The sequence below is a fragment of the Petromyzon marinus genome, chromosome 59, assembly GCF_048934315.1.
Source record: "Petromyzon marinus isolate PM22_M1 ecotype Great Lakes invasive population chromosome 59, UKy_Petmar_22M1.pri1.0, whole genome shotgun sequence".
Lineage (NCBI taxonomy): Eukaryota > Metazoa > Chordata > Hyperoartia > Petromyzontiformes > Petromyzontidae > Petromyzon > Petromyzon marinus.
In genome coordinates this window covers 5,197,295-5,223,602 of record NC_133725.1, presented here as the reverse complement: position 1 = coordinate 5,223,602, position 26,308 = coordinate 5,197,295, and the positions used below count along the sequence as shown (strand labels likewise).

Genomic DNA, 26,308 nt, shown 5'->3' with positions numbered 1-26,308 from the left:
AAATACCGATCGCTCGCAATCCAAAACACAGCGCATTCATCGTCAGTAACACGGCTTTAAATAGACAAAAAAATATATATATAAATATAATAGGCGATATTTTCGCAAACGGCCCCTCTTTACGCCACATTAAGGGTCGTTGCCCCGTGACGTCGAGGTAACAACTGCGCCACCGCCGCGCCGCGTGGCCTACACAGCAGTGTTCGTCACTCAAGAGTTGGGGAGGGGACACACCACACGCCACCTGCAAAGGCGGCACTCAAGGCCACCAGGGGCCCACGGGGCCTAGCGATGAAGAACACCGCCCTACGCGCTCGCACGGCGCCGGCAGTGACTTGGCTGGCGGACGACGTGACGCCGCGGGGGGGGGGGGGGGTGAGGGGGGGGGGGTGTGAGGGGGGGGGTGAGGGGGGGGGGGGGCGGGGGCGGGAGGGCCCCGCTAGTCGTCCGGCCCGCGCTCGCACAGCTCGTCGAGCGAGCGCAGGACGTGCGCCGGGTCGGCTCCGGCGGGCCTCGTCGCTCCGCCCCTCAGCAGCAGCCTCGCCCTCATGCCCACGGCGCGCGCCGCCGCGTAGTCCTTGGCGAAGTCGTCCCCCACGTGGGTGGCGACGCGGGGGTCCGCGGCGCCCCCGGCCGCCAGGGCGGCGCGGAAGGCGCGCGGGTCGGGCTTGGCGGCGAGCGAGTCGGCGGTGAGCACGAAGAGGAAGAAGTGACGGAGGCGGCAGCTGCGGAGGAGGGCGTCGAGGCGGCCGTCGAAGTTGGAGACGACGCCCATGGGCATCCCGAGGGCGTGGAAGTGGCGAAGAGCTCGCAGGGCGTCCGGGAACACCTGGGGTCAGGTGTCGAGTCAGACTAAACTAAAACTTGTTATTTTACGAGACCTCCTTTGCCAGTAACAAGATACAGTAATGGGTTGTACCCTTTTAACTGGCACAAAAAAACTGACACCTTTATTCAAGGCATCGTGTCTGCAATAACCGCAACACAAGCAGTCAAAATGCAAACAAAAAGACAACTCTGATAATAACTCTGACGCCTTTTGGCAGTCTTCTGGTCCAACACCAGTGGAGACTAGGCTCTAAAAAAAGCCGTCTCGGGTGTGGACCAATCAAATTCAAGGACAGTGCATATTATTATCAGAGTTGTCTTTTTTGTTTGCATTTTGACTGCTTGTGTTGTGGTTATTGCAAACATGATGCCTTGAATAAAGGTGTCAGTTTTTTGTGCCAGTTAAAAGGGTAAAACCTATTACTAAAACTTCTTACTTTTTTACTGACCGGGTAAGGCCCACCGAGCTATATAGAAGCTCTTTTGTAGACGCAGAATCTTTATTTAGAACTGCAGGAGGAATCCGATGAGCTATAAAGCTCTTTTCACAGATGTCCAGGAGGGGCCATGTAAGGACGTTACAACAAACGATACAAAAACACGATAGGCGTGCAAAGCGTAGGAAAAGGTAAGCAAATCGCTAAAAAGAAATGCTAATAAAAACTAAACTTTCTTTTGACTTCACCAGGTAAAGCTCATCGAGGTTAATGGCTTCTTTTTCAGAAGCGACCTCGCCAGAAATGATAGCTCAACCAAGTGGCTATCTTCATGTGTCGATTTACAGCAGGAAGACAAATACTCTAAGGCATGTGACGTACATTCTAAATGTGGAGGGAAAACCCGGAGGACCCGGGGAAAAATCCACACGACCACGGGGAGAGAGAGAGAGGCAATCAAACTACAAATATACAGCAGCAGGCGTCAGGGTCGGGATCGAACCCACGACCTCCTGTATACCAGGTGACGGAGTTAACATCTCCTAGCCACCGTGGTGCATGAATCGACGCAGCAGGACGTGCCTGGGTTTTTTCTGACTCGGGCGCTCTTTCTACATGGAGTGTGCACGTTCTGTCCCTGTTCTGCAGAGTATGTGAGAGTGAGTGAGTGTGCGATCGTGGTATGTGTGAGAGTGAGTGTGTGAGAGTCAGTGAGTGTGTGAGAGTCAGTGAGTGTGTGAGAGTCAGTGAGTGTGTGAGAGTCAGTGAGTGTGTGAGAGCGAGTGTGCGATCATGGAGTGTGTGAGAGCGGAGTATGTGAGAGTATGTGAGAGTGAGTGTGTGTGTGAGAGTGAGTGAGTGTGAGTGAGAGCGGAGTATATGAGAGTGAGTGAGTGTGTGAGAGTGAGTGAGAGTGAGTGTGTGAGAGTGAGCGAGTGTGTGAGAGTGAGCGAGTGTGTGAGAGTGAGCGAGTGTGTGATCGTGGAGTGTGAACGTTCTCCCCCTGTTCTGCAGTGTGTGAGAGTGAGTGAGTGTGCGATCGTGGTATGTGTGAGAGTGAGTGTGCGATCGTGGTATGTGTGAGAGCGGAGTATGTGAGAGTATGTGAGAGTGAGTGTATGTGTGAGAGTGGAGTGTGTGAGTGGAGTGTGTGAGAGTGGAGTGTGTGAGAGTGGAGTGTGTGAGAGTGGAGTGTGTGAGAGTGAGCGAGTGTGTGATTGTGGAGTGTGTACGTTCTCCCCCTGTTCTGCAGAGTGTGTGAGAGTGAGTGAGTGTGCGATCGTGGAGTGTGTGAGAGTGAGTGAGAGTGAGTGAGAGCGGAGTATGTGAGAGTGTGTGTGTGAGTGTGTGTGTGAGAGCGGAGTATGTGAGAGTATGTGAGAGTGTGTGTGTGAGAGTGAGTGTGTGTGTGAGAGTGAGTGTGAGAGTGAGTGAGTGTGCTATCGTGGAGTGTGTGAGCGTGAGTGTGTGAGAGTCAGTGAGTGTGTGAGAGCTGAGTGTGTGAGAGTGAGTGAGTGTGCGATCGTGGTATGTGTGAGAGTGAGCGAGTGTGTGAGAGTGAGTGAGTGTGTGAGAGTGAGTGAGTGTGCGAGAGTGAGTGAGTGTGCGATCGTGGAGTGTGTGAGAGTGAGTGAGAGCGGAGTATGTGAGAGTGAGCAAGTGTGTGATCGTGGAGTGTGTGAGAGTGAGTGAGAGTGAGTGAGAGCGGAGTATATGAGAGTGAGTGAGTGTGTGAGAGTGAGTGAGAGTGAGTGTGTGAGAGTGAGCGAGTGTGTGAGAGTGAGCGAGTGTGTGATCGTGGAGTGTGAACGTTCTCCCCCTGTTCTGCAGTGTGTGAGGTGAGTGAGTGTGCGATCGTGGTATGTGTGAGAGTGAGTGTGCTATCGTGGAGTGTGTGAGAGTGAGTGTGCGATCTTGGCATGTGTGAGAGTGAGTAGAGTGAGAGTGAGAGCGGAGTATGTGAGAGTGAGCGAGTGTGTGAGAGTGTGTGATCGTGGCATGTGTGAGAGTGAGTGAGAGTGAGTGAGTGTGCGATCGTGGTATGTGTGGGAGTGAGCGAGTGTGTGAGAGTGGAGTGTGTGATCGTGGTATGTGTGAGAGTGAGTGAGTGCGGAGTATGTGAGAGTGAGCGAGTGTGTGAGAGTAAGCGAGTGTGTGAGAGTGGAGTGTGTGAGAGTGGAGTGTGTGATCGTGGTATGTGTGAGAGTGAGTGAGTGCGGAGTATGTGAGAGTGAGCGAGTGTGTGAGAGTAAGCGAGTGTGCGAGAGTGGAGTGTGTGATCGTGGAGCGCGTGAGAGTGGAGTGTGTGATCGTGGAGTGTGAACGTTCTCCCCCCTGTTCTTCATGTGTTTCCCCCGGGTTCTCCGCTTTCCTCCCACAGCTAAATGAAAGCGTGCTATGCAACCGGTATCGGGCCCAAACCACGTCGGCTCGCCAACCTTGGGCAGGTCCCGTAGAGTCTTTGGTGAAGCGTTTCTTGAGAAGAAGCGCGTCGTCATAGTGACAACGACCATGCCAATGATAGTAACAACAATGCATCGTCACCTCCCAGTTCTTCTCGTGGGAGAAGTCTTGGTAGAGGCGGTGAGCGAGGCGGTGCAGCATCGCGTCATCGCGCACGCCGCACCCCGCGAACGTGTCTCGCACCACGCCGTGCCACCAGCTCTGCGAGGACGGCGGCGCCGACGCCGCCGCCGGCGCCGTCTGGCCCTGGCCGCCCCCGTAGGCCGGGCGAGCCCGAGCCCAGCGCGCGTGCGTGCGGGAGAACACGCGGTCCACGGACTCGGGGTCCAACTCCCCCACGCCCAGCTCCCTGGCGGCGTGGGCGTACTGCTCCCCCACCGAGTACCTGGCACGTGGGCACGGTGGGGCAGTGAGTACCTGGCACGTGGGCACGGTGGGGCAGGGAGTATCTGGCACGTGGGCACGGTGGGGCAGTGAGTACCTGGCACGTGGGCACGGTGGGGCAGTGAGTACCTGGCACGTGGGCACGGTGGGGCAGTGAGTACCTGGCACGTGGGCACGGGGGGGGCAGTGAGTACCTGGCACGTGGGCACGGTGGGCAGTGAGTACCTGGCACGTGGGCACGGTGGGCAGTGAGTATCTGGCACGTGGGCACGGGGGGAGGAGTGAGTGAGTGAGTGAGCAGGATCAAATTTCGGGGTGATTTTACGTGACCAGGTAAGAGATCGAGTGGCCGGGATGAAGCCTCATTTGCAAGAGTGGCCCTGAGTCACCAAAAATGACAAAAGGCAAACACAACAACAACAACAACAAACAACAGCTATGAAGCACATAGAAGTGAGCCAAAAAAAAATAAACAACCACGTTCCAGAAGGTATTGAAAACGGTGCAAACTTATATGAAATGTCCAGTCAGCAAGTATACTTGGCCGTACGTAGACCCCCCCCCCCCACGCACTTTGCGATTTTTGTTGCGCCGAGTGAATCCCGTACCTGACTCTCAGGATCGTGTCCTTTACATCCCAGGTGATGAGACGGCAAGCCATGGCCTGCACCTAACACACACACACACGAGACACACAACACAAAGATCCCTGCCCTGCCATGTAGCCTTTAACAGACTGCCAGGGAAAGTGCTGTTCACCATCGTAACAAAGTGGTTTGCAGAGATATATATGAAAAAGAGCATTCATGCATCGGTGTTCATCTCCTGTTCTTAGCCATTTGGTGAAAATGCCCACGTCCTTTTGGTAGAGACAGGCCAACCCATAAAACCACGTTGGACTTTCCAATATACAGGGGTGCTGATTTTTTTCAATGGGATGGATGATGGGGTTGGGTGAGAAAAATCCACGCGACCACGGGGAGAACACGCAAACTCCAAATATACAGCAGCATGCGTCAGGGTCGGGGTGGAACCCACGACCTCCTGTACACCAGGCGAGGTAGTTAACATCTCCTAGCCACCGTGATGATGATGATGAGAGAGACACGCAGACTCCAAATATACAGCAGCAGGCGTCAGGGTCGGGATCGAACCCACAACCTCCTGTGTACCAGGCGAAGTAGTTAACATCTCCTAGCCACCGTGATGATGAGAGAGAAAGACACGCAAACTCCAAATATACAGCAGCAGGCGTTAGTGTCGGGGTGGAACCCACGACCTCCTGTATACCAGGCGAGGTAGTCAACATCTCCTAGCCACCGTGATGATGATGATGAGAGACACGCAAACTCCAAATATACAGCAGCAGGCGTCAGGGTCGGGATCGAACCCACGACCTCCTGTACACCAGGCGAGGTAGATAACATCTCCTAGACACCGTGATGTGGACAAGAGGCTTAGGGGGGTGAGGGGGGGGGAGCGAGATTTAAGAAACCGGCTACTTCTGGATTCGCAATTCCAGCTCGAGAATCCGGGACCAATTTCACATCCAAACCCCGTGGCAGCGTTACGGTACGATAGCGGATAATCGCACTGGATGTTTAAAATGTGTACATGCACAGCAGCGATTGGGGGGGCGGGGGGTGGGGGTTCACAGTTGCCGATGATCGTGAGGCGTTTTTTTTATTTTCAAAACTCCGCTTAACGTTTTGTTGTTAAAAAGTTAGATAGCGTACGTATGTATCAGCTTATCACAATCGCCCCCCCCCAACGTCCCCCAAATCATTTATTACGAATCTTGGTCGCGAAAGCCTACGTGTGAGATGTTTTATCCCGTGCCTTGAGACTCTTAAAATGTTTAAATCGTTTAATTTGACTGCAAAATATCGCCACACACAAACACGCGTCCTCCCACTGTACGCACTACTGTACCTGTTGGCAGAAACCCACGTGACCCGAGCCCGTGCCGCCCCGCCACGCCCCCCCCACCCCTGGAATCGATTCGTGTTGATAAAAAGTAAAAATTTAATTCGATTCTAATTCACGCACAGTGCGTACCTTCCGAATCGATTCCCTAAGTTATTAACTATCAAACCGTAGGGGTATCCATATTCTTAGTTTTTTCGGTAAAGTCACGTTGAAGTGAAACAACAAAATAATAAAATATATATAAAACAATAAAAATTCTCACGACGTTTCGACCATAACTCAAATGGTCGTCTTCAGGTGTGTTGGTTTGCATAAATTTATTTTTAAACGGCGCATTTATTTATTTATAAAAACGTTAGCGCCACGCGCAACGATTTGGCAGTTTATTTAGGACTAGTCCATCTATATTTTACCATGGAAGTCGAAATAGATGGCAAGATACCTTTTTTGGATGTCCTAATTAAAAAGAGACCTGATGGTTCAATGAGCCACTCTGTCTACAGGAAAGCTACCCATACGGATGCTTATCTGAAACCGGATTCCCACCACCATCCATCACAGAAGAATTCTCTCATCAAGACTCTGTATCATAGAGCCCAATGCATATCCGACCAGGAACACATAAGCAGTGAACTCAAGCACGTACACCAAGCTCTTAGGGCTAATGGTTACTCCGACTATACAATCCGCAAGCTATCACTCAAACCATGAAGAAGAACCCTCTTGAAGAGCCTTTCAAAACCATCACTTTACCCTACATTGCGGGGATCACAAAAAAGATCTCCAAAAATCTTGAATAAACACAATATCCAGGTCCGTTTCAACACATTACATAAAATCCGTGATCTGGTTCCGTCTGTAAAAGATGTGATTCCGGACATACAATACCCTGGTGTCTACAAACTAAGTTGCCTCTGTGGTAGTAGTTACATTGGAGAAACCAAACGCCATGTCTCGGACCGCATTCGTGAACACAAAGCAGACCTTAAACACGGTAGGACCAACACCTCGGCCGTGGCAGATCATTGTTATAATTCAGTAGGCTCACATGCCATTGACTTTTCCAAGACAGAGGTTCTTTGTAAGCCATCTGGCTTCCATGAGAGATTCGTTCATGAGGCTATCCACATATACAAGCACAGAGACAATTTCAACCGAGAAGATGGATTCTATCTTAGCAATCATTGGAAAGATTTGATAAACCATTTCAGGTCTTAATTGATTGTTCACGCTTACAGTGGCTTTCAGACAGCATACATTATAAAAAAAATTGTCTCCCCCCTCCTCTTTTCAGAATATAGATGGACTAGTCCTAAATAAACTGCCAAATCGTTGCGCGTGGCGCTAACGTTTTTTATAAATAAATAAATGCGCCGTTTAAAAAATAAATTTATGCAAACCAACACACCTGAAGACGACCATTTGAGTTATGGTCGAAACGTCGTGAGAATTTTTTTATTGTTTTATATATATTTTATTATTTTGTTGTTTCCCTTCAACGTGACTTTACCGAAAAAACTAAGAATATGAATTACTGCAGTCACGAAAGCTTTAAATCAAAATCGTAGGGGTATCGTTTGCGTGTTGAGACAATGGGGGAATCGTTTGCGTGTTAAGCGTTAACATGGTATCGTTTGCGCGTTAGGTTAATGGCAATCGTTTGTTGAGTCAATAGAGATCGTTTGGGTGTTGATTCACTAGGAATCATCTTCTTGGAATCGTTTTGATGTTGCGTTAATAAGAATCGTTTGCGATTGCTATTCCCATGGAATCGCGTGCGTATTCGGCCAATGTGAATTGTCTTTCAGGCAAACGGAATCGTTTGTGTGTTAAGCCAATGGGCAATCGACAAACGCAATCCTAACGTTCAGGAATCGAATCGCATTTCGCGAAGCAAAGTGAACGCGGTACACCGATCAGCGATGATCCGCAGGCGACCGACGCGGCTGGAGTTGAAGCTGGAGGATCTGGAGGAGTTCGAGGCCGTGAAGAAGGAAATCGAGGTTCGAGTCCCGGTCCCGGTGTCTCCCTGCTCTAGTTACTTCCCTCCCGGGGTTGCGTGGGTCGAAGTAACGCGGTTTTCTTCGAGGTGGGGTCTTGGGGCCTAGTTGCCTCGCCGAGCATAGTTCACCTTTCCCGGTAGGGAATCTAGGCGAGAACGGTCACAACGATGTAAGGTTAATACGTCGTAACTTTAACACGTCGTAGGCTTTCGCGACCAATATCATCTATTAATGTTTGTGTGTGCGTGTGTGTGTCAGATCACGTAAATATAAATGTGTCGTTAAACCCGCCACCACCCGACACGTCCAATGAGCAAAGCCACAACATTTACAATCTTGAGTACGACGTTTCGCCAGCAATTACAACCAGCAGCAGCATCGGGCGGACAGCCAAACGGCTCTGGACGTTGTTATAAGTGAATTTTCTTTTACGTATTGTTGGTTCTTTCGGTAAAGTCACGTAGATATAAAACAATAATAAAATAAGCTCCGCCTGCTGAAGACCGCTTGTGGTTGCGATCGTGAAACGTCCGTGTGTGGTTTTTTTGCTTTTATTTTAATTACAATTTTTATTTTATTTTCTATCTACGTGACTTTTTTCCGAAAGAAACCAAGAATATGAATTCCTGCAGGCACGAAAGTTTTAAAGTCGAAATTTGCTCTTTTACGTAGTTTTTATTTTACTTTTTAAAAATATATATGTGTAAACGGCTGATTTTGATTTAAAGCTTTCGTGACTGCAGTAATTCATATTCTTAGCTCTTTCGGTAAAGTCTTGAAGGGAAACAATAAAGTAATAATATATATAAAACAATAAAAATCGTCATCAGGTGTGTCGGTTTGCACACCTGATGACGACCGTTTGTGTTATGGTCGAAACGTCGTGAGAATTTTTATTGTTATATATATTTTATTATTTTATTGTTTCCCTTCAACGAGACTTTACCGAAAGAGATAAGAAAACGGCTGATTGCCATAAACCCTTCACGGTCTCGTGTGTTCCTCCCCACCTCCTCCCCACCTCCTCCCCACCTCCTCCTCCTCCCCATCTCCTCCTCCTCCCCACCTCCTCCTCCTCCCCACCTCCTCCTCCCCACCTCCTCCTCCCCGCCGCCGCCGCCGGTGGGGTCCAGGCTCGCAGGGAGCGTCTTGACGCGGCGACGGGAGGCGTCGAAACTCCGACGACTTCGCGAGACGCGAGGCAGAAGTCGTTCAACGAGCGGATCGGTTATAACCCCCTGCCCAAGGCGGCGCCGCTCGACAGCACGCTGTGACGACAGCACGCGGCTGTGACGACAGCACGCGGCTGTGACGACAGCACGCGGCTGTGTTGACAGCACGCGGCTGTGACGACAGCACGCTGTGACGACAGCAGCTGTGACGACAGCACGCTGTGACGACGGCAGCGGCTGTGACGACGGCAGCGGCTGTGACGACGGCAGCGGCTGTGACGACGGCAGCGGCTGTGACGACAGCACGCGGCTGTGACGACAGCACGCTGTGACGACGGCGGCGGCTGTGACGACAGCACGCTGTGACGACGGCAGCGGCTGTGACGACGTCGGCTGTGACGACGGCGACGGCTGTGACGACAGCACGCTGTGACGACAGCACGCTGTGACGACGGCAGCGGCTGTGACGACAGCAGCTGTGACGACAGCACGCTGTGACGACGGCAGCGGCTGTGACGATGGCAGCGGCTGTGACGACAGCACGCTGTGACGACAGCACGCTGTGACGACAGCGGCTGTGACGACGGCAGCGGCTGTGACGACAGCACGCTGTGACGACAGCACGCTGTGACGACGGCAGCGGCTGTGACGACGGCAGCGGCTGTGACGACAGCACGCTGTGACGACAGCACGCTGTGACGACAGCAGCGGCTGTGACGACGGCAGCGGCTGTGACGACAGCACGCTGTGACGACAGCACGCTGTGACGACGGCAGCGGCTGTGACGACGGCAGCGGCTGTGACGACAGCACGCTGTGACGACAGCACGCTGTGACGACGGCAGCGGCTGTGACGACGGCAGCGGCTGTGACGACAGCACGCTGTGACGACGACAGCACGCTGTGACGACAGCAGCTGTGACGACGGCGGCGGCTGTGACTACGGCAGCGGCGGTGCACGTGGTCACGACCGTCGAAGCTGTGGGGAGATTCTCACGCCTGTCACAACACCCCCCCCCCCCCCTTATCAGTGCCCCATCTTGTTACAGACCAGTTCAGACCTTATTGGTCACCCCCCCCCCATCCTTGCCCCTTATACCTCTCAACGTTCATCCTACAAAGTCCCATCACGAGGGAGAAACACAAATCAACACTCACCACTACACTCACTACTACACTCACTACTACACTCACCACTAGTACACTCACCACTACTACACTCACCACTAGTACACTCACCACTACTACACTCACCACTAGTACACTCACCACTACACTCACTACTAGTACACTCACCACTACTACACTCACCACTACACTCACCACTAGTACACTCACCACTACTACACTCACCACTAGTACACTCACCACTATTACACTCACCACTACTACACTCACCACTAGTACACTCACCACTAGTACACTCACCACTACTACACTCACCACTAGTACACTCAACACTACTACACTCACCACTAGTACACTCACCACTACTACACTCACCACTACTACACTCACCACTACTACACTCACCACTACACTCACCACTGCATACCTGTTACAACCCCTTATCAGTGCCCCACCTTGTTGCAGACCACTTCAGACCTTATTGGTCACCCCCCCACCCCTCCCTTGCCCCTTATAAATCTCAACGTTCATCCTACAAAGTCCCATGGACCTAAAAACCCAATTTCCCTCTCCGAAATATACGGGGTAAACCGTTGCTGTGACAACTTCCCCGTCTCTTGCCATCAAGGGGTTCGTTGTCCCCACAACCTTCAACGAGGCGCAGAAAACCGGAGCAACAGTGGCTGTTTTGCAAATACGCCAACGTGTTTCGTTTGCAAAGAGCTGAAAACACAAATGGCACCACGGTGGCTGGGAAATGTTGACTACCTCGCCTGGTATGCAGGAGGTCGTGGGTTCAGTCCCGACCCTGATGCCTGCTACTGCTGTATGTTTGGTGTTTGCGTCTCTCTCTCTCATCATCACGGTGGCTAGGAGATGTTTAACTCCCTCGCCTGGTCTATATGGGAGGTCGTGGGTTCGATCCCGACCCTGACGCCTGCTGCTGTATATTTGGAGTTTGTTTGTCTCTCTCCCCGTGGTCACGTAGATTTTTTTCCGTGCCCTCTGGTTTTCTCCCCCGCCACATTTAGAATCTAACGTCACGCGTTTTGGAGTATTTGGCCACTGTTATACGGGGGCGGGGGGAAGTGGCGGGCGGTGGGTGTTGACTGTGATCCAACAAAATCTAAAAATAAAGTAACGTAAGCGCGAATGTCCGTGCCTACCATACTTTGTCTCCCCTTGTGAGCAACGATATAAATGCGTGGTTGCGTCTGAAGTCCGCCTTCCCCCCCCCCCTGCATGTCCGCCTATTCACCGACTATTCACGCTGCGGGGTCCGCAACAAGCGGTGACGATTCAGCCTCTTGTATTCCAACGCCTTCCCCATTTAAGTTTTGTGGTCTCAAGGTGCTCCGTTGACGCCAAACGGCAAAGGGATAATTCTATGGCAGAGTCTTCCCAAGAAGTGCCGCCCCCCCCCCCACCATCCGTGGTGCAGTGAGCAACATCCTGAACTTTGACATCCCCGTCTCCCAACAACCCCCCCCCCAACCTGCATCCGTCCTCCCTGGCTCCTCCCCTCCTCTTACCCTATATAATAATAATAGTCTCTTATTGCAAAATAGCTCTCTTTACAGTAATTTCGCTGTGCTAGTTACACCTGATGACGGAAGCTTGTGTTGCCTCCGAAACGTCGTGATTTGATCAACTTTTTTTTTCTTTTTACCCACGTGACTTTACCGAAAGAACCAAAGAGTGTGGATCATTGCGGTCACGAAAAACTTCAAATCTAGATTTTGGGATGGAGGTCATCGATTATTCCGGGGGGTGGAGGGGGCGCCGGATTCTTCAAACATGCCGGATAATCACCAAATCATATTCTTAGTTTTTTCGGTAAAGTCACGTTGAAGGGAAACAACAAAATAATAAAATATATATAAAACAATTAAAAAAAGTGACTTTACCGAAAAAACTAAGAATATGAATTACTGCAGTCACGAAAGCTTTAAATCAAAATTTAATCACCAAATCGTCATGATTTAAGATAGCTTATATTTTGCACTTTCTTGTACGACACTTGTGTTTTTAGGCGTTGTTGTATGTTGATTTGGTGTTTTAAATTTGTTCATTCGAAATTGGCACAGATAAACATACACACAGACTAATATCCCGCTTTAAAAAGTGACTGTCTACCGTACTTACAGCCCCAATCTCGAATACTCTGCATCATGGGGTGATGTATAGACACGTGCAGTATTATCGTTAAGTTATACGTAGTGTATAATGTACCGTATTTATCATATTTAACGCTGAAATCAAGCGTGGATACTTTTTTTGTCACACGCGCGGTGCCGTTCGTCGGACTCGTTACAGCCTTTGGAGCGGTTTTTCCGGATCGGCCCGGGACCACCAGGGTAACGTTGGAAGCAGCCGGATTGATAATAATCGATCAGCTGTATTTACAATTTGCTCGGATTGTTTTCCCTGCCTTTGAGCAGGGGTCACCAAACTTTTTTCACAGTGGGCCGGATAACTGAAAGAATGACGAGCGTGGGCCGCATAATAAATAAATATTTCTGGCGCGTCGGAACCTGCGTTGACAGCTGGAAAATCTGGGGGCGGGAAAGATGCGTGTTTGTGTGTGTTGCCATGGAAACCATGGTAACGTGTTGCCTGACGTTGCCATGGAAACCATGGTAACGTCAGAGCGTAGGCGGAGCTACCACGAGCCGGGGAAGTACTTGGGATGGTGCGAAATAAGCAAACATTACAATAAACAAGAAAATCTAGATACAATAATTTAAAATAGTACATTGAAGGAACATAGCAGTCAGGAGGTCTCCGCACGCGTGAAGATCTCCTAGTATTCTAAACATAATATTTAAATTTTAATTGTATGACAACGTCTCGTGTTCCATACGTTTTATCAACCAAATTCAAGTACCGTCGGCGGGCCTGATGGACCGACGTCGCGGGCCGGATCCGGCCCACGGGTCGTAGTTTGGTGACCCCTGCCTTAGAGCAATGAATGTTGGTGTTTTGACATTCCCCTTCATTGCCTGCAACAAACCCCCCACAGAGTCGAGTCCACCAAAGTGCTTTCAGCTCCGTGCCGCAAATCCGGTTAAAACAGTCCAGAATGTCCAAAAGAGAGTTTTTTGTTTGGTTAGATTACGTTAACGTAAATGTGTCGTTAAACCCGCCACCACCTGACAGCCCATTAGTAGAGTAAAGCCACGACAAATTTTGCTCTTTGGTTCTTTCGGTAAAGTCACGTAGGTATAAAATCAAATAAACCACGACGTTTCGGGCGCAACACACGAGCGTTCCGTCATCAGGTGGGAAAGCTGTGGCCTGCTGCTGAGGCAGATTGTTTTAAAAGGTTTGAAATGGGTGTAGCCCAAGGGTCATAAAGAAGTGGGCGGGGCTAGTGATGTTAATGTGAGAAATTAGCATGTAACTGTAAGATAGGAGGAGAGCGGCCTCCTGGACGAGGGCACGGAAGTGGCTATGTTAATGTGAGAGATTAGCATGATGTTAATGTAAGAACGGGGAGTGGCCTCCACGAGGCAAGAGCGTCAACGCAAGAGAACCACCGCAACAGTGGCCATTCCGGTGAGACACACAGCCCATAACACAGTCAGAACCAACGATACATCGAGGCGAAGGGAGCAGAAGCACCACATTGTTATTTTGCACAACAAATGTGGGTTTACTCTCCAACACACCGGTGTGCTGAACTAGTGACGAATTTTCACGTTTTGTTTTAAGTGACTTAACCTAATTGGCTGTGTCGGGTGGTGGCAGGTTTAACGACACGTTAATATTTACGCGATCTAACCCAAAAAAAACCTTACGGATAATATCGGTCGCGAAAGCCTACGTTGTTAAAATAGTCCGTAAAATAGTCAGTAATATCCTGGTGAGAGTCTGCGATATCTGGGCACGGCCAAAAGGCGTGCAGGTTAACTCTGAACCGTGCCCTGCTAGCAACCTCGGGCAATCTGGTTGGGAGTTGCAAAATTTGGTACTCGTGTTATTGTTCATGGAGCATAGGTCCCGTGTATGAATTTAAATTGATTAATTTTCAATGGAGGAGACCTGGGGCCTGCCGCCTGAGCCCGCCACTTAACTATACTTTTTTATTTTACCAGGTAAGGCCCACTGAGTTATATAGCTCTTTTTTTTTAGAAGCGACCTGGCTATCAAATGATATCAGGTGGAAATGTATAGCGGACAAATACTTTAAACGCATGGTTTATTATAAATGTGGAGTGGGAAAACCGGAGGACCTGGAGAAAAATCCACGCGACCACGGGGAAAACATAAAAACTCCAAATATACAGCAGCAGGCGCCAGGGTTGGGATCGAAACCCACGTCCTCCTGTATACCAGGTGAGGTAGTCAACATCTCCTAGCCACCGCGATCGCCACTTATGGAGAGGGATGTCCCCCGTCCCAGCAGCTTTCGTTGAACGCCTGCTCTGAAGCAGACAGACGCGTACGTTACGGTAAATACACACACCACAATGAATACACGCGCACCGTATTAACCACGGCAGCCTGCCGGATTCAAACCGCGAAACCTCTGCAGCAACGAGCGGGCCAACGCGTCACCACCCCAGTGACATCACGCGCACGTCTGGTGATGTGGGCGACTTTTGTGGGGAGGTGCACTCCACTTGCACACACTGGCAGCAGTCACTCAGCTCTCGAGCCTTTCTAGAACATAACTAGACATCCCCATTACTCAGCGTTTTAGCCCTTCTAGAACGTGGTTAAAATTCCCTTGATCTCTCTCGCCCTTCTAGAACGTCACTAGAATTCACATCACTCAGCTCTCTATCCCTTCTAGAACATGGTTAGAATTCCGATTAACTCTCTCGCCCTTCTAGAACGTCACTAGAATTCACATCACTCAGCTCTCTACCCCTTCTAGAACGTGGTTGAAATTCCCATGATCTCTCTCGCCCTTCTAGAACATCACTAGAATTCACATCACTCAGCTCTCTATCCTTTCTATAACATGGTTAGAATTCCGATTAACTCTCTCGCCCTTCTAGAACGTCACTAGAATTCACATCACTCAGCTCTCTATCCCTTCTAGAACGTGGTTAGAATTTCCATTAACTCTCTCGCCCTTCTAGAACGTCACTAGAATTCACATCACTCAGCTCTCTAGCCTTTCTAGAACGTGGTTAAAATTCCCATGATCTCTCTTGCCCTTCTAGAACATCACTAGAATTCACATCACTCAGCTCTCTACCCTTTCTAGAACGTGGTTAAAATTCCCATTATTTCTCTCGCCCTTCTGGAACATCACTTGAATTCACATCACTCAGCTCTCTATCCCTTCTATAACGTGGTTAAAATTCCCATGATCTCTCTCGCCCTTCTAGAACATCACTAGAATTCACATCACTCAGTTCTCTACCCCTTCTAGAACGTGGTTAAAATTCCCATTATCTCTCTCGCCCTTCTAGAACATCACTAGAATTCACATCACTCAGCTCTCTATCCCTTCTAGAACATGGTTAGAATTCCCATGATCTCTCTCGCCCTTCTAGAACATCACTAGAATTCACATCACTCAGCTCTCTACCCCTTCTAGAACGTGGTTAGAATTCCCATTATCTCTCTCGCCCTTCTAGAACATCACTAGAATTCACATCACTCAGCTCTCTATCCCTTCTAGAACATGGTTAGAATTCCCATGATCTTTCTCGCCCTTCTAGAACATCACTAGAATTCACATCACTCAGTTCTCTATCCCTTCTAGAACGTGGTTAGAATTCCCATTACCTCAATCGCCCTTCTAGAACATCACTAGAATTCACATCACTCAGCTCTCTATCCATTCTAGAACGTGGTTAAAATTCCCATCATTTTTCTCGGCCTTCTAGAACATCACTAAAATTTACATCACTCAGCTCTCTATCCCTTCTAGAACGTGGTTAAAATTCCCATGATCTCTCTCGCCCTTCTAGAACATCACTAGAATTCACATCACTCAGTTCTCTACCCCTTCTAGAACGTGGTTAAAATTCCCATTATCTCTCTCGCCCTTCTAGAACATCACTAGAATTCACATCACTCAGCTCTCTATCCCTTCTAGAACATGGTTAGAATTCCCATTACCTCAATCGCCCTTCTAGAACATCACTAGAATTCACATCACTCAGCTCTCTACCCCTTCTAGAACGTGATTAGAATTCCCATTATCTCTCTCGCCCTTCTAGAACATCACTAGAATTCACATCACTCAGCTCTCTATCCCTTCTAGAACGTGGTTAAAATTCCCATTATTTCTCTCGCCTTTCTGGAACATCACTTGAATTTACATCACTCAGCTCTCTATCCATTCTAGAACGTGGTTAAAATTCCCATGATCTCTCTCGCCCTTCTAGAACATCACTAGAATTCACATCACTCAGCTCTCTAGCCCATCTAGAACGTGGTTAAAATTCCCATTATTTCTCTCGCCCTTCTGGAACATCACTAGAATTCACATCAATCGCTCAGCTCTCGAGCCCTTCAAATCGCAAGGCGTCATTCCCCGTTCGAGTTCCGTGACGCCATCTGAGTGAGAGTGGTTCCCAGCACGTCAGATCTTGTGTGTAGTGACGTAATACCCGTGGATGTTTTTTTCCTGACGTCATCCTACTTGTGTTTTTTTATTCTTCAGGTGACGTCACTCCCGTTCGAGGGTGAGTATCGTGACGTCAATCGCGTGTTAGATTACCGATTACGTTTATCGTTACCCCCCTCCCCCCGTTTTAGGTCGGGTTGCCGCCGTGGCTTAGGAGATGTTAACAACCTCGCCTGGTGTACAGGAGGTCGTGGGTTCGATCCCAGACCCTGACGCCTGCTGCTGTATAGTTGGAGTTTGCGTGTCTCTCATCATCACGGTGGCTAAGAGATGTTAACAACCTCGCCTGGTGTACAGGAGGTCATGGGTTCGATCCCAGACCCTGACGCCTGCTGCTGTATATTTGGAGTTTGCGTGTCTCTCTCTCTCATCATCATCACGGTGGCTAGGAGATGTTAACTACCTCGCCTGGTGTGCAGGAGGTCGTGGGTTCGATCACAGACCCTGACGCCTGCTGCTGTATATTTGGAGTTTGCGTGTCTCTCTCATCATCATCATGGTGGCTAGGAGATGTTGACTACCTCGCCTGGTGTACAGTAAGCGTGGGTTCGATCCCAGACCCTGACGCCTGCTGCTGTATATTTGGAGTTTGCGTGTCTCTCTCTCATCATCACCGTGGCTAGGAGATGTTAACTAGCTCGCCTGGTGTACAGGAGGTTATGGGTTCGATCCCAGACCCTGACGCCTGCTGCTGCTGCTGTATATTTGGAGTTTGCGTGTCTCTTTCTCTCTCCCCGTGGTCGCGTGGATTTTTTCTCTCCAGGTCCTCCACTGTTTCCCCCTCCACATTTTTTTAAATCGAGCGTCCTCATTATTTGGATTATTTTGCTTCGATAAACTTCCACACGATGATGATGATGATGGATCGCCATCTCTTTGAGCAGTGATTTGATTCGTTTACCTTTCTTAGACTCTACACTCCCTATCGTTTTTTTTATTAATTGTGTTAGTTGCTGTGACGTTCTGACCCCCCCTCCCCCCCAAACACATGGCCCCCTTACTGGACAATCTGTTGCAAAGAGCTTCATAGCTCATCGGATTCCCTCCCACCCGGCAATAAATAAATAAATAAATGGGCGAGGTGGGGCTAAGCGGGCGGTGGGGCTAGGCGGGCGGTGGGTGGGGCTAGGCGGGCGGTGGGTGGGGCTAGGCGGGCGGTGGGTGGGACTAGGCGGGGGTGGGTGGGGCTAGGCGGGGGATGGGTGGGGCTAGGCGGGGGATGGGTGGGACTAGGCGGGGGTGTGCTAGGCGTGGGTGTGGCTAGGCGTGGGTGTGGCTAGGCGTGGGTGTGGCTAGGCGTGGGTGTGGCTAGGCGTGGGTGTGGCTAGGCGTGGGTGTGGCTAGCTAGTGACGTCACGCTTCCCCACCCAGCTGTGAAGCCTTCGTGTGTGTGTGTCTGTGTGGGCAGAGAGACACGCGGCTTGGAGAGAGAGAGAGAGACACAGCACACCACACACAGCACGAGTCTGCTGGGGTTGGTGGTACGCACACACCACACCACACACGCCGGGGGAGACGGCGTTGTGTGTGTGTGTGGCTTCAGAGGCTCGCACACGGGAGATAGGACGCGGGAGATTTGGTGGTGTGGACAGGGAGCGTAACACGGGAGGAGAGACGAGAGAAGGGGGCATGTGTGGTGACGCTGCCTGCTGCGGCTGATCGGACGTCGGCCGTCGGCCGTGGAGAGAGGACGATGAGGAGACGACGACGAGGAGGGGAAGGAGGAGGAGGAGGAGTGCTGGTGTTGGTGTCATTCGGTGCCCTGGTCATAGCTGCAGGTGAGTTGTGTGTGTGTGTACTTGTGTGTGTGTGTGTACTTGTGTGTGTACGTGTGTACTTGTGTGTGTATGTACTTGTGTGTGTACCTGTGTGTGTGTACCTGTGTGTGTACTTGTGTGTGTGTACTTGTGTGTGTGTGTACGTGTGTGTGTGTACTTGTGTGTGTACCTGTGTGTGTACTTGTGTGTGTACCTGTGTGTGTACTTGTGTGGTGTACTTGTGTGTGTACTTGTGTGTGTGTACGTGTGTGTGTGTACTTGTGTGTGTACTTGTGTGTGTGTACTTGTGTGTGTACTTGTGTGTGTGTACTTGTGTGTGTGTACCTGTGTGTGTACTTGTGTGTGTACCTGTGTGTGTACTTGTGTGTGTGTGTACTTGTGTGTGTACTTGTGTGTGTACCTGTGTGTGTACTTGTGTGTGTGTACTTGTGTGTGTGTACTTGTGTGTGTGTGTACTTGTGTGTGTGTGTACTTGTGTGTGTGTGTACTTGTGTGTGTGTGTACTTGTGTGTGTGTGTACTTGTGTGTGTGTGTACTTGTGTGTGTGTGTACTTGTGTGTGTGTGTACTTGTGTGTGTACTTGTGTGTGTACTTGTGTGTGTACTTGTGTGTGTACTTGTGTGTGTACCTGTGTGTGTACTTGGTGTGTGTGTACCTGTGTGTGTACTTGGTGTGTGTGTACTTGTGTGTGTGTACCTGTGTGTGTACCTGTGTGTGTGTACCTGTGTGTGTACTTGTGTGTGTGTGTGTGTGTACTTGTGTGTGTGTACTTGTGTGTGTGTACTTGTGTGTGTACTTGTGTATGTGTGTGTACTTGTGTGTGCCTGTGTGTGTGTACTTGTGTGTGTGTGTGTGTACTTGTGTGTGTGTGTGTACTTGTGTGTGTGTGTACTTGTGTGTGTGTGTACCTGTGTGTGTACTTGTGTGTGTACTTGTGTGTGTACTTGTGTATGTGTGTGTACTTGTGTGTGTACCTGTATATGTGTGTACTTGTGTGTGTGTGTATTGGGAGCGGTAGCGCAGCGATTATTGCGCTGCGCTACGAACCCGGCGACCCGAGTTCGATTCCCGCTCACGGCTCTCAACACGTGCGAACCGCTCCTCGACCTCCCCTAGGTCGATTCGGCCTCGAAACGAGTACCTGGTGCGGCGTGTAAGTAAACTTCGCCACTGGTGGGAAGACAAAGGCGGTCGGGCGTGGTGCTGGCCACCCGCACCCTCGTGTGCCACGCTAAGAAGTCTGTTGAGGCTATACGGGGGACCTTTGCCTTTCGAGTGTGTTGTTGTTGTGTGTTGTTGTACCTGGGTGTGTTTACCTGCGTGGGGGGGGGAGCGGTGGTGCAGCAATCGGCGCCAGCGACGATCCTCTCAACCGATTCCTGGGTCTCACTCGGACTCAAACGAGTACCTGGTGCGGTGTGTAGTGAACATCGTCACTGGGGAGACAAAGGCGGTCGGGCGTGGTGCTGGCCACCCAACCCCTCGTTTCATCAAATGTTCACACACCCACATATACAACACTTACCGCACCTTCATAGGTGCTCGCTAACAGCACTTGCCCCCCTACAGTCTGATAAGGCTACACGGGGGATCTTTGTCTTTTTTTCTTAGTTGAACACACACGTGTGTGTGTGTCTGTGTGTGTGTACCCGCATGGAATTGACACTTCACGTGGCCTCAGGGTGCACATAGCCTGGCACAAGCGTCGTGGTGACGTCACCGCCACTTAGTGGCGAATGGCGGTTGTTGTTGTTGTTGTACCCGCATGCATTCTTGTAGACTCGCACAGAGACCCCAATAGATAGATTCACAGAGAGAGACACCCGAGTCTCGCGTGGAGACCCACTGAGACTGGCACGGGAGACCCTTGCAGCCACGCGGACGGAGTTGAGATCCAACCGGGTTTTCAGGTTCAGCGAGCTGATGATCTCAGGCTGGTCACCGGTGGTGTGCGCAAACACCCACCCCCCCTACCTCCCAGCACGGTCACACCGTGGCTCTGCGCTTAATTTTATTGAGTTCCGGCTCTTGGAGAATTCTCGAGCTCTGACAAATTCAAATGATCGGTTCGACCGTGGCGCAACGAACGTTACTCTCATGTGGCACAGCGGGGAAGTGCTGCGTCTACCGTGTGGGCAAGTTTTCACTTGAAGATGTAGCTCTTTGATATCCACTTCCCCGGGCCGTTCTGACTGCACCAGAGTATCACTTGAAGAAGAAGAAGGGATCTCAGTGGTAGCTCTGTGATGTCCACTTCCCCGGGCTGTTCTGTCTGCACCAGAGTGTCACTTGAAGAATAAGAAGGTATCTCAGTGGTAGCTCTGTGATGTCCACTTCCCCGGGCCGTTCTGACTGCACCAGAGTGTCACTTGAAGAAGAAGAAGGGATCTCAGTGGTAGCTCTGTGATGTCCACTTCCTCGGGCTGTTCTGTCTGCACCAGAGTGTCACTTGAAGAATAAGAAGGGATCTCAGTGGTAGTTCTGTGATGTCCACTTCCCCGGGGCGTTCTGTCTGCACCAGAGTGTCACTTGAAGAAGAAGAAGGGATCTCAGTGGTAGCTCTGTGATGTTCACTTCCCCGGGGCGTTCTGACTGCACCAGAGTGTCATTTGAAGATGAAGAAGAAGATATCTCAGATGTAGCTCTTTGATACCCACTTCCCCAGACCGTTCTGACTGCACCAGAGTGTCACTTGAAGAAGAAGAAGGGATCTCAGATGTAGCTCTTCGATACCCACTTCCCCGGGGCTGTTCTCTGCAGGGCTGCTTGACGTTTTGAGCCATTAGTATGTACAAGGAGGTCGTGGGTTCGACCCCGACGCCTGCTGTGCATGTGGAGTGTTTTTTGCGTCTCTCTTTCTCTCTCTCCCCGTGGTGGTCGTGTGGATTTTTCTCGGGGTCCTCCGGTTTTCCCCGCCACATTTAGAGTCGGCGCGCGTTGGGAGTTGATTTGGCCGCTGCTATGAATTTCCACGGCGACGATGGTGAGCCAACTTCGTTGAGCTGTCATTTGTTGGCAGAAGCGAAATAGCTCAGTGTGGGCCTTACCTGGTCAAATAAAAAAAAATAGTGTTTTTATCTCTCTCCATGTCCTCCGTTCCCCCCTCCCCCCTGCCGCGCGCCCCTAAACACTTAGGATAACAACGTCACCACGTTTCGAGAACTTTGACAGCTGCTGTGGCTTTAACAAAAGAGGGCTCGCTCATTGAGCTCGCTGAGCCATCGTTTGTGTTGAGCCCTCGTTTTTTGTGAAAGCCCCAGCTCGCATCCGTAAGAAGAGAGCTCACACAGCTTCAGTGGGGCCTCACCTGGTTAAATAAACGGTGACATTTATTTATATAAAAAAAAATACGTTCTCTCTTTGTTACCCCCGCCGCCGCCGCCGGTGTCTTATCCGAGCTGCGTTTTTTTTTCTTCCGTCCGTCAACTTAGCCATCTGCCGCTAAATCGCTGCCCTCGCCGCGGCCGCCTCTACCGCTGTGTGCGCGTTCTCGCGTCCAGGTGAGTGTGGGAAAGGGCTTGGGGGGGGGGGGAGTCTTCAATGAGCCCCACCCCCCCCCCCCTATTGCAACCCCCCTCTCCCCGGCCACGGGAGCCGAGATTCCCACCGGTGGCGTGGCAAATTCGCTCGTCATTCACCGTTCCGCTTCCTTCGCCGGCAACGACGGCACTCGCCGATGTCTCCGAGACTCGACGGTGAGGGGGTGGGTGGGGGGGTGGGTGGGGGGGTGGGTGTCCCCCCCCCCCCCCCGTGGGGCCAACGCTGCCGCCGCTGAACGCAATCCTAAGTGAGTTAAGAGCTGGTGGTTTCGTGGTTTGGCCAATGCCAGTTGCGCTGTGTGCGTGTCTAGTTTTAGCGATGGGAGGGGACACGGGAAGCCGGTGGAGAACCCGCGCGAAACATGGGGAGAACGCCGCACGACAACAATAACAACAGTCGCCAACAGCAACAACAACAACAACAACCGCCGTTCACCGCTAAAGTGGCGGTGACGTCACTGCACCATGCCAGGTGCACTTTGAGGCCACGCGAAGTGGCGAAGGCCCGCTGGCGGGAGGTCACGGGACAGACCTGGGTGCCGTGGGTCGACTCGCGGGATGCGACTTGAGCGCTCGCCACTGTGCCAACTTTCTGCGTTTCTCGCCGCTCGGCATTCTGCTTATTGCGAGCGTCGCTCCACTGCCCTCCGTTGTTTGCCGGAGGGCGACTGCCTCATACTCCTCAGTAGCGTCCTTCACTTCGCGCACAAAGACAAAGATCCCCCGTGTAGCCTTAGCAGACCGTTGGGGCGAGCGCTGTTAGCGAGTAGCACCTGTGAAGGCCGGCACGGCACGCGAGGGGGCGGGTGGCCAGCACCACGCCCGGGCCGCCTTTGTCTCCCTAGCGGCGATGTTTACACGCACGCGACAGGTACTCATTTGAGGCTTGAGTCGACCCGGGGGAGGCCCAGTACCGGTTCAGCGAATCGCCGCTGGACGTTGGCCGCGAACGGGAATCGAACTCGGGTCGTCAGGTTCGCAGCGCTAACCTCTACACGTGCTCTCAGACTCGGTCACACTCTGCAGAGCAGGAAGAGAAAAGCCAAACTCCACACACACAGAAATGCGCCTGAGTCGAGAATCAAACCCCAGTGCTTCTTGCAGTAAGGCGAGCTTTAGCCATCGTGGTCAACACATTGAGTCCCATAGATTAACATAGAGACCCATAGACTCACATAGAGACCCATAGACTCGCATAGAGACACATAGACTCACATCGAGACCCATAGACTCGCATAGAGACCCATAGCCTCGCATAAGGACTCATAGACTTGCATAGAGACCCATAGACTCACATAGAGACATAGAGACCCATAGACTCACATAGAGACCCATAGACTCGGATAGAGACCCATAGACTCAGATAGAGACCCACAGACTCACAGAGGCCCATAGACTCACATAGAGACCCATAGAATCACATAGAGACCCATAGACTAAAATAGAGACCCATAGACTAAAATAGAGACCCATAGACTCACATAGAGACCCATAGATTCACATGGAGACCCATAGACTCACATAGAGACCCATAGACTCACATAGAGACCCATAGACTGACATAGAGGCCCATAGACTCACACAGAGACCCATAGACTCGCATCGAGACCCATAGACTCACATAGAGGACCATAGACTCACATAGAGACCCATAGACTCACATAGAGACCCATAGACTCACATAGAGATCTATAGACTCACATAGAGACATAGAGACCCATAGACTCACATAGAGACCCATAGACTCGGATAGAGACCCATAGAGTCAGATAGAGACCCACAGACTCACATAAAGACCCATAGACTCACATAGAGACCCATAGACTTACATAGAGACCCATAGACTTACATAAAGACCCATAGACTCACAGAGACCCATAGACTCACATAGAGACCTATAGACTCACATAGAGACCCATAGACTCACATAGAGACCCATAGATTCACATAGAGACCCATAGATTCACATAGAGACCCATAGAATGCAATGGGCACGTGGCATCATCTGTGAAGAGATATTTACTGGTAGTGTGCTTTGTGCTGTGTGTTTTAATTGTGTGTGTGTTAATTGTTTGTGTGTGTTAATTGTGTGTGTTAATTGTGTGCTAATTTTGTGTGTGTGTGTTAATTTTGTGTGTGTGTGTTAATTGTGTGTGTGTGTTAATTTTGTGTGTGTGTTAATTTTGTGTGTGCGTGTGTTAATTGTGTGTGTGTGTGTGTTAATTGTGTGTGTGCGTGTGTTAATTTTGTGTGTGCGTGTGTTAATTGTGTGTGTGCGTGTGCTAATTGTGTGTGTGCGTGTGTTAATTGTGTGTGCGTGTGTTAATTGTGTGTGTGTGTTAATTGTGTGTGTGTGTGTGTGTTAATTGAGCACCACCGGCTGGGGGGTGCCTCGGGGCGGGAGTTGAACTTTCACCACCCGGTCGGTGGCCTCGGCGCTGCTGGTGACGCAGCGGCAGCGGGAGGAATGCTGCTGTTGCTGTTGCTCTCACGAGAAAAAGCGAGAGAACCTCCCCCCTCCAACGCCCTGGGAAATGTCACGCGGACTTTGAGTGTTGTTAGCGTCGCGCGCGCGTGCGCGTGCACGTACGCACGCACGCACGCGCGGGCAGCAACACAGATAAAGGTCCCCCGTGTAGCCTGCAGCAGGAATGCCGGGGGCAGGTGCTCGTCAGCACCAGCAGCAGCAGCACCTGTGAAGGCCGGCACGGTGCAACTACGAAGGGGTGATGGGGTCGGTAAAAGGAAAATGATGCCCGCACCAGGGCCGCCTTTGTCTTCCCCACGGCGTGGTACCGACCGCACCAACGACGCCCCTCGAGGTGCCGTGCCGGCCAATCGCAAAGTGTCGCTGCTCGCTAACGGCACTTGCCCCGACAACCCTCTGTGGGCTCCATGGGGCGCATTTGTCTTTGTGGAGTCCGATCATGGGGAGCGCGGTAGCGTAGCAGCGGTTAGCGCGCTGCGCTACGCTACGCACCCGGCCAGCCGAGTTCGATTTCCCGCTCGCGACCAGCACCGCCGGCGACGATTATCTGAACGGGTCCCGGGCCTCGCCTAGGTCCACTCGGCCTCAGATGAGCACCTGGTGCGGCGGCGCGAAAACATCGCCGCCGCCTCCGGGAGAGACGAAGGCGGACGGGCGTCGCCTAATGCCGGCCACCCGCGCCTCCTCGTAGTCGCTGCCGCTCGTTTAACGGCACTTGCCCCAGCAGTCTGTCGAGGCTACGCGGGGCGTGGAGGACCTTTGCTCTTGCAGCCAGGCGGCGGTGCCGACGGCCCACGGGGGCGGGTCACGGCGGTCACGGCGGGCGCCGCCGAGCGCAGACAAAGCAGCGGTCGCGCGCGCCCGGCTCCGCCGGCAGCGATGTGCGGCAAGGGCTTCGCGTCGTTGCCGTGTCGGGTCAGCCGAGCCGGCGCAGCGCCGTGGGTCCGGGTTCGAGTCCTGGGTACGGGGCGACCCCTGCCTCAGTGCCCTTAGTGGCCATGTCAAGAGACACATTCCCCTGTGGCTGGGCGTGCCTCTTTCTCTCGGGGATGTCATCATTGCCGCGTCTCGTAATTATGGCGTTTAGACCCTCGGCTCGCGGTTCAAGACACGGGCGCCGGGCGACCCTGTCTCTTGGAGTGTTCTTAATGGCCATGTCAAGAGACACATTTCGCTGTTGCTGGGCGTGCCTCTTTCTCTCGGGGATGTCATCATTGCCGCGTCTCGTAATTATGGCGTTTAGACTCTTGGTTCATGGTGCAAGACACGGTTACTGGTACCTTGCCAACACAGTGACGAGATGTTGACTACCTCGCACGGTGTACGGGAGGTTGTGGAATCGATCCCAACCCTGACGCCTGCTGCTGTATATGTGGAGTTTGCGTGTGTCTTCCTCTCCCTGTGGTCGCGGCGGATTTTCTCCGGGTCCTTCCGGGTTTTCCCTGCCACATTTAGAGTCATCGTCATCATCACCACGCGTTCAGAGTGATTGCCTGCTGCTATACATTTCGAGACGATGATGATGATTGGGCCACTTCGTTGGGCTATCATTTGTGGTGAAAGAGGGC

At 51.4% G+C, this 26,308-nt stretch overlaps 2 protein-coding genes and 1 long non-coding RNA gene across 4 annotated transcripts in view; 2 read left to right on the top strand and 1 right to left on the bottom strand.

The window, feature by feature from the left end:
• Positions 1 to 396: 396 nt before the first annotated feature.
• HDHD3 (haloacid dehalogenase like hydrolase domain containing 3) lies at positions 397 to 6,100 on the bottom strand. 2 transcript variants are annotated; one of them, XM_032976468.2, is made up of 4 exons: positions 6,045 to 6,100; positions 4,721 to 4,782; positions 3,810 to 4,113; positions 397 to 829 (listed from the first exon to the last, which is right to left on the bottom strand). In XM_032976468.2, the coding sequence occupies exons 2-4, from the start codon at positions 4,771 to 4,773 to the stop codon at positions 440 to 442; spliced, it is 747 nt and encodes a 248-aa protein (XP_032832359.1). In that variant the 5' UTR covers positions 4,774 to 4,782; positions 6,045 to 6,100; the 3' UTR covers positions 397 to 439. The 2 variants fall into 2 exon arrangements, with proteins under 2 accessions (XP_032832359.1, XP_032832358.1); XM_032976467.2 differs by having other exon boundaries at positions 5,929 to 6,052.
• Positions 6,101 to 7,439: 1,339 nt separating this feature from the next.
• LOC142905830 (uncharacterized) lies at positions 7,440 to 11,513 on the top strand. Its single transcript, XR_012929827.1, has 2 exons — positions 7,440 to 8,044; positions 9,178 to 11,513. It is a non-coding gene; the product is annotated as an uncharacterized LOC142905830 (long non-coding RNA).
• Positions 11,514 to 18,246: 6,733 nt separating this feature from the next.
• Positions 18,247 to 26,308, top strand: part of LOC116955319 (neural proliferation differentiation and control protein 1-like) — a 57,834-nt gene continuing 49,772 nt past the window's right edge. Inside the window, exon 1 of the mRNA XM_032976338.2 lies at positions 18,247 to 18,713. Coding sequence (XP_032832229.2) covers positions 18,629 to 18,713 — 85 coding nt within the window. The 5' untranslated portion in view covers positions 18,247 to 18,628. The remainder of the gene's footprint in view (positions 18,714 to 26,308) is intronic.